This window comes from Hemitrygon akajei, chromosome 16, assembly GCF_048418815.1.
Source record: "Hemitrygon akajei chromosome 16, sHemAka1.3, whole genome shotgun sequence".
Taxonomy (NCBI): Eukaryota; Metazoa; Chordata; class Chondrichthyes; order Myliobatiformes; family Dasyatidae; genus Hemitrygon; species Hemitrygon akajei.
In genome coordinates, this window is record NC_133139.1 from 43,931,168 (window position 1) to 43,939,025 (window position 7,858).

At 46.1% G+C, this 7,858-nt stretch overlaps 1 protein-coding gene across 1 annotated transcript; it reads right to left on the reverse strand.

Moving 5' to 3' along the window:
• Positions 1-376: 376 nt before the first annotated feature.
• On the reverse strand, positions 377-2,483 carry LOC140740380 (immunoglobulin lambda-1 light chain-like). Its single transcript, XM_073069523.1, has 2 exons — positions 2,133-2,483; positions 377-1,071 (listed from the first exon to the last, which is right to left on the reverse strand). The coding sequence occupies exons 1-2, from the start codon at positions 2,422-2,424 to the stop codon at positions 749-751; spliced, it is 615 nt and encodes a 204-aa protein (XP_072925624.1). The 5' UTR covers positions 2,425-2,483; the 3' UTR covers positions 377-748.
• Positions 2,484-7,858: the final 5,375 nt, after the last annotated feature.

Sequence of the window (7,858 nt, forward strand, 5' to 3'; positions counted from 1 at the left end):
AGACTTTCCAATTTGTTAGTATCGGTGATTTCTACCGGAACCTCACTATCCCAGAACAAAGCTACAACTTACCCCTCTCTCCTCCAAAGCTACTCCAGAACCTGAATATTTGCAGCCATGCTCAGTACATTTCTTTCATTAAACTTCCCAAGACCAACTGTTGGCATCGCAGCCTTACAGTCAACCCACCACACTGTCCTCAGTGGGACTTGTCGTTCTTCTTTGCTAATATTCGGTGTTCAAAGCTGCTGAAGAGAAACTTCAGGAAACCAGGACACGAACCAGAGTAGAGAGACGAATCTCCTTTCTCTTTGATTCTCCCACTCGGTGTCAGAATATGATGAACTCGAAAGATGACAAAATGCACACATGGAAATCATTCCTGCACTGATCATTTTTATTTGTAGTTAGTCACCGTTACCTTCCGTTAGTCTGGAACTGAGGACGAATCACAAAATCATTTATTAATTATTCTAATTAATCCAAACCCCAATGCCAGAGAAAACCATTCACCGCCTGAAATTTCCAGAAGACAAATCACTGTCCACTTTAACCTCTCCGTAGCCTCTCCGTAGGAAACATCAGCCTCAAATCAGGGTACAAAGATTCCAACATCAAAATGGAAACTACAGAGAGCGGAAGAGAAGGGAAGTACAGGGATGAGCGAGTAAGAGTGGTAGAGGTGAAAGATACAAGGCAGTGATCTCCTGTTAATCAGGGAACAAACAAGGCCGAAGCCGCGCTCTGTTTAACAGCTGGAATGTGTGACTGTTGCGGATATTGTCGAGCCTGCTCCTTGTTGAACTGAGCAGGAGTACCTCTTCCCACTGCTCCAGTCTGCGCCTGGCACCGTCAGGTAGCTGCTGAGACTGAAGGTTTTGTCCGCGTTCTGAGTCACCCCTCTGGTTTCCACCTCACTGCTCGTCGGACTGTCGTTCACTGTCCAGCTGACGACAGGGAAGCCCATCGACAATTTACTGACCAGGCAAACTAAGGTGCCCGCTCCTTTAGCAGAGATTTCCTCGGCTGACGGCCCAAGCAGTTTCACTGAAGGGTCCGGGAGCTGCCGATCTGCAAGATAAACGAGAGAAGACGTGTTTTAAATGAACAGAAGACCTCGCGTTATTTCACACTTTAACGGAAGCTCAGGTTAAACATTCCAGTTTCGTAGAATTTGACCAACTATCTCACTGAGGGATGGGGTGGTTGTAGGGGACCAGGGCGAGTTGGAGTTGGAGAGAGGTGTAGGGTCCGAAGAAGGACACTTCATGTTTGTTAACTAGAAATCTTCTCCAACCGGTGAAGCTGTTAGGCTCTGAGTCATTGACGGAATTGAGAGACACACTGGCATCAAAATGCCCTGGAGTAGTTTCATGTGCCCACTCTCTGTGCCATCAGCCCCTTTAGCAATCTCGTTAGAGGTCTCTTAGCCCTATATTGCAGAGCGCGGTGGGGCCGTGTTTATTTTGTTGAGTCAATTTCTTGAACCAAAATAGGACAGGCCCTTATTAATTACTGAGCGCTGTATTTCACGTTCCTCATCTACCCTACCCACCATCAGAAATGGCCCCGCTGCTATCGGCAGAATAAACACAAGCCACAATCTGCCTTCCCCCCACTGGGCGAACGCAGCAAATTCGCGGTGCTGAGCTCCATAGAGCGGGGCAAGGTAGGTCGCTCTGTGATCTGGGGTGATGTCGATGGCTTTTGCTCCCATACACTGTGGTGTTGGGGAGGTTGGATTCCCCGCAGAATGGGATTTCCGATCACAGTCAGTGTATTTGCCTGGATCATTGAACAGCGGACACTGAAAAAGAGTCGCGCAGAGGGGAACACATGGCAGGAAAGAAGGCAAGGACTGGGCAATTCGAGAGCGTCTTTCAATGGATGGGTGCTAGAGGAGAGTTTGTCCGTAAAGACAACCGAAGAGAGAAATGCATCATTAAAAGACGGAAACAATTCACCACACAACACTCTATCGAGTAAAACTGACACTGAACACGAAACATGATTTGATTTTAAAGCAACATTTTCCACTGTAAAATTCGCAGGTAATAATAACGTTATATTTGTTAAATGCCAGTGACCGCATTTATGTCGTGGTTATTCAGGATATAATTACTGTCACTTACCTGCAACAAAGAGCTTGGTCCCTGGGCCGAACACGAAATTATTGATCGATGAAACCCACTTCCCGCAGTAATAGAGAGCAGCGTCACTCATCTCCACATTCTTTACGATCAACAGGTACTCGGTGCCGCCGCTTTCGACAGTCGATGTGAAACGGTCGCTGCTAAACCCAGGGCCGTAGCTTGGGCTACTCCAGGAAGGGTGGTGATAGAGGACCAACTGTGGATCTGTTCCCGGTATCTGCTTGTACCAGTCAACGTACTGATTGTCATTTGTACCGATGTTACAATTCATCGTGGCCGTGGCTCCAGGTGACACCGAGACGGTCGGAGGCTGAGTCAGATCCTGGGATTCTCCAGCTGTGAAAGAACAGGAATCCAACTTTAACAATTGACTCTTTAACGTGACCCCTAAACCCACCCCAGCAAACATAGGCGGTGCAGACTTGCTGCTTGTACTTACAGCCCAGCCATAGTGACAAAGACCAGAAAAAACAGTGTCCGCATTGTGGTTGCCCGTCAGCTTCTCGCTTCCCTTCTGCCCGTCGATCTGTGATGGACTGTGGCCGCCGCTGCCAATGGAACCCAGTTATAGAGCCATTCGTTCTCGGAGGAAATCCATGCAAATCAGGGCGACTCCCACTGACCAGCCAGTGGAAGGATTTGAAGCCCTCCCATTCACCGTCACACGCCACTGGGTTGAGGCGATGACACTAACAGTAACTGACATGTCTGTTCAAAACAACGTGCTGATGAGCAGGTCGTTCTTTGTCTGACATTTCCCATACTCTCTCTTCCTTTCCCTGATTTCATCCCTCGGAACAGAGATGCCTCTCACACCTTCAGCTACAACAGGGCAGAGGTGCAGACTTGCTGTTCCCACATCAGTCATTCAATATTGAGTTCAAACCCACCCTGGCACCCTCTCAGGGCTGCTGCTGTTGGTGCTGGTGTGGTCCATCCCTTGCTCCTCTAGTTTGGTACACACCCGGCCCATCTTCCGGGAAGATTCTGGGAATCAAAGATGGAGCCAGGAAGACGGTGCATAATGAACAGTCCTTGGAAAATCAAGGGAAAATCATACCTGTTGTGTAGTTAATATTCAGTATTATTTGCGTAATCTTTTATTTATTTCAGTACATATATAGTTCAACTGACCATTCTTACTTGCTTAAATAAATAATTACAAGACATGAACTGCATAGGTCAAGAAGTTGCACCTAATAGATGCGCTCTTGGCTTAAAGTAAAACACGAAATTAGACTGATGTTTTGGACTCCCGTGTCTTCCTTTGAATTAGTTTAAAAGTACGAAATGCCGTCCTCACGCTGGACAGCATCTTAATGCCTGGTAGCATCAGAATGTGCATGGCACCTAAGTCCGTGGCTACCAAGTACCCTTTCCAAGGTTCTTTCTGTTTCCGGTGTTGTGAAGAATATGTCTGGCCTGGTTACCGTGTAATTTCCCAGTCAGCTGAACGGTGCCATACTACCTGTCCTTTGTGGAAAAAGTTATTCAGATCAGCATTTTTGACCATAGGCCCACCAGTCAGTGGTCAACACAAAACGGCCTACAGACGCGACAGGAGAAGGACTCAATGTGCACAGTGGGGTTGTTCTCTGAGCAGACTTGTCAGACCATCAAGCAGAACTCCTCATCACCAGACCTCACCACTAGGCACCGAGACCTTGCTTAGCAAGCGGATTAAGGGGCTCTCAAAGTCAGATCCTTCATGTATGCCCGCAACATCACTACCGCTGTGTGTTCTCCGTGGGAGGACTCTTCTTGGGATGAGACAATCACACCCCTCTTTGCGGACTGTGGGGTTGTGAAGGAGGTATGAAGAAAAGTGCTAGGGCCTGCTTCATGGTTCATTCCAAGCAGCATCGAGATGTTGGTGGAGGAATGGTGCCAATAGGCACATTTCAGGCTGCAGGAGTATGTGCTGAGGATGCATTGAAGCTTGGTGCAGCCACCGCAAGGGGTTGGTGGGGAAGGGCCACATCGTGGGATAGGGAGGCGGCTGTTTTGATGACTAAGCTCCTCAATTATTGCAGCAAGAATACGATCCAACGGGACTACATAATTTGAAAAGAACTTAATTTTATTTTCTCAGAAAGACAAGGCATTGCACGGTTTACTCTTGCAAACATTTTTTTATTATGAATAAAGTTTATTTTGTTAAAAATACCTTTGCTATATCATCTGAACTGACTGTGTCCATCTCCAGTGCCACACTATGCCTTCTGCATTGGCCTGCCAACCCAACTCATTGTTTACAGCCACTTACAGGAGGCCTTCACCAAAAACCTTCTCTGGGTACCATTGGATGGACAATAAATATAAACAGAACCAAGAATGTGGAATATCTGAGATTGACCAGAGTACCAGGATCTGGAGCAATGCTCTAGTAGGAAATGCAGAACAGGAGGTAATATCCCAGTGAGTTTATACATGCATTTATCTTCTTTGAATACCCTGGAAAATAATTAAGTCTGTTGAGTAAGTCAGGCAATATGTCATCAAATAGTCTGAAGGGGAATCTCAGTTCTATGGGAATGAACACCTAGATGATTGCAGTCATTCTGTAGCTAAAGTGATTGCATGCAGCGGGGAAACTGGGATATCACCAGACAGACAGAAGAGCATGTGTATGGTTCAGGAGACCCCTGAAGATAACTTGCCCTCTAACTGGATGATATTCAGAATACTGATTGGGGATATTATTCCTCTAGGTACAGAGGCATGGCCAGACAAATGAAATCATTGTGAATGCAGAGGATCAGAAAGAGGAACAAGTCTTCATTTGTAGAGCAGAATATCAAACTGTATGTGAAAGTAATAGGCCTGTTCCCCATGTGCCAATAATGTTGTCAAAATAAACTAAACCAATATGCTTCCACCAGGTCTATGTCACTGCTATATTCCTTTGGATGCTGCAGTTTCCTTCCACATGTCAAAGATGTGCAGTTTGATAGATTAAATAGCTGCTGTAAATTGCCCCATGTATGTGTCGGTGACTGGTACAATCGAAGAGAAGTTGAATAGAATGTTAAGGTAAGAGCATGGAATTGGATTAGTGCAAGGTTAGAGTAAATATACGCTCGATGGCCAGCACTGACAGGTTGGGCTGATGGGCCTGGTTCCATGCCATAGGAATGTCACATATTACATGGTGAATGTAAAGCAGAATATTGCAAACAGCCAGAATTTAAGGAGGTAGTAGGAACATTCGGTAGCAGAAGAAGAATGATGATTAAATCCCCCGCTTCACTTTGTGGGTGTAGTAAATGTTTGTCTGAATAGATTGTGCAGAAGGGTGTCTGAAGACCCATGGGTGATTAGGATCTGTTCATGTGTGTGTGTATTGGAGGGTGAGGTGTGTTGGTGTGGACAGCTCAGGCCAGACAGAGAGGCCAGAGTTGTGACCAGCATTGTGTAAAGCAGATGCAAGGTAAATAGTTCTAAAAAGGAATAAGGTGAGATAAATATCTCCAGAGCAGAAATAAACATTTTTATGGAATGAACAAAATAATGATAAAATACAAGTAGTTTCACACAAGTTTTATGGAATGGGCAAATTCAAGATGTTAATGAAATGAAACTGATGAACTGTGTGTTGATGATATTATGATAACTTACATCTATTCTGTTTTTGTGAGATCTGAAGCAGCGAATGAGGTTAATGTGAGAACCAAATACTCTTTTGGGGATGAGGCAAGAGGAGGTCGACAGGCAAGGGGAGTGCAGTCTGTGAGAATTTGTGCTCTCTCCATTACTGATACAGGACCGCAATGTACACTAGATCCATGGGCTTGAGGATCATCCTTCTCAGTAGAGTGGTAGAGCTACTAGGACTTGATGTTTCAATCCCAATAATAAAGTCGGCACTCTCGATGTTGGCAGTAGGCTTGGAGTGGTGTCGAGGAGGGTAGCTACTTCAACGGGGGCATCAGGTGGGCACCCTCCTTCTTTGACGTTTAGTTGATAAGCCCACAATGTCTCCAGAGGGCTCAACGGTGCTACCTGGCATCCCAGATACACTCCTCTCAGTTCCGTACCCTCCTGTCTTCATCTTGCATGCCAGTTGTTGTCTTTCCTTTTAATCCAAATCCACTTGCTGCTTTCCTCTGCTGCATTTGACAAGGACTTGATTGCTTGTTGGAGTGAGACACCCCTCACCCCCACCTTCTTCAATAAACTGGTTGTAGATGTAGCAACAAATCTCCTGCATCCCACTTCTACAGGGAAAATCTTGGTCTTCCAGCCGTTCTGAGTAGCTTCAGTTTCCAGTTCAGAGTACTTGGTCTTTTTCCTCTCATAAGCTTCTTCAACGCCATCTTCCCATGGTACTGTCAATTCCACAACATATGCCAGCTTGGCTGTTGTGGACCACAGGACTATGTCTGGCAGGAGTGTTGTAGCCATTATGTCTCGGGGAAACACAAGCTTTTTCTCCAAGTCCACATCCATTTTCCAATCCTGAGCAACATGCAGAATGCTTATATCCTTTGATGTTACTTGGTGCTCTGGAGGTTGGCCTGTTAGTACAAATCGAGTAATGTGGATATTTCCTGCCGATGTTTGTGGGAGAGCATTTACGGTGCTTTGCCTCTGTTTCAAGGTTAATGCCAGCTGTCTGAGAACTTGGTTATGCCGTCAAGTATACCACCCCTGGCTGAGGCTCATGGTGCATCCTGTTAAAATGTGCCTTAGTGATCCAGGTGCTTGACAAAGAGAGCAAGTGGGATCTTCTCCCCACCACTGGTTCAGATTTTGAGGTGTTGATAGGAGGTCATAAGTGACTCCGATGACAAAACTTAGCCAAGATCTCTCCATCTCCCAGATGTTAAGCCAATTGAGTTTCCTCTTTTCCAGGCTCTTCCAATTAGTCCATTGGCCCTGCTTGGCCATTGAGATGGTCCTGGCATGTCACTCTCCCTCCTCTGTCTTCTCACCTCCTCCACCATGAGCCGTCTCTTCTGCACTGATGTTGCCTTGTGCCATTGAGGAGCCTTTGGGATGAGCCCGAGACCGGATCTCCCATGTTGGACTTGACCAACCACATCCCTGAAGTGAAGAGCAGACCTAGCACTCTAAGCAGCTTCAGATGGAGTCCGCTTCCTCCCCGTTGCCACACGGGGGGGGGGGGGGCGCTGTTGGAATAACAGTATCTTTAGATTCAGTGAGGGTAATGACCAACCTTGCTTTGGTGCATTTGTATTCTTCCACAAGACTTGTAATTGGTAATTCCAATTTGCCATTCCCGTACAGTCCAACAGGACTTAAGCATCGTGGAAATCCAAGCCACTATTTCACATGTGTGCTGATCATTCTTTTGAGCTTTTCCACCTTGCTGATAGGGATTTCATACATTGTTGAAGGCCACGTGAGTCTTGGGAGTATGCCGAACTAGAAGCACCACAGCTTGAGTTTTCCTGGCATCAAGGTCTTGTTGATGCGAGCTATGTACGTGACGGTATCCTTTTTGAGTTGTTTAAACTGCTCGGTGTCCTTGAGCTTAGCATCATACCATCAACCCAAGCTTTTCACTGGCATTTCTGAAACAGTTGGGACAGGTGTTCCATCAATATGAAATCTTTGATCCGTGAGTTGACCTTTGACAATGGAGATGTTTCTGCACTTGCTGGGCTTGATCTTCATCCTCGCCCATGTGATGTTTTGATGAAGCTTTTGCAGAAGTCTCTTGGTGACAGTTGTTGTCAGTA

Excerpts from the sequence above, each read along its gene's own strand:
- LOC140740380 (XM_073069523.1), bottom strand. The coding sequence starts at position 2,424 with ATGAATTGTAACATCGGTACAAATGACAATCAGTACGTTGACTGGTAC. Across the intron at positions 1,072-2,132 it reads GACCAAGCTCTTTGTTGCAG|ATCGGCAGCTCCCGGACCCT; the intron begins GTAAGTGACAGT and ends TTTATCTTGCAG.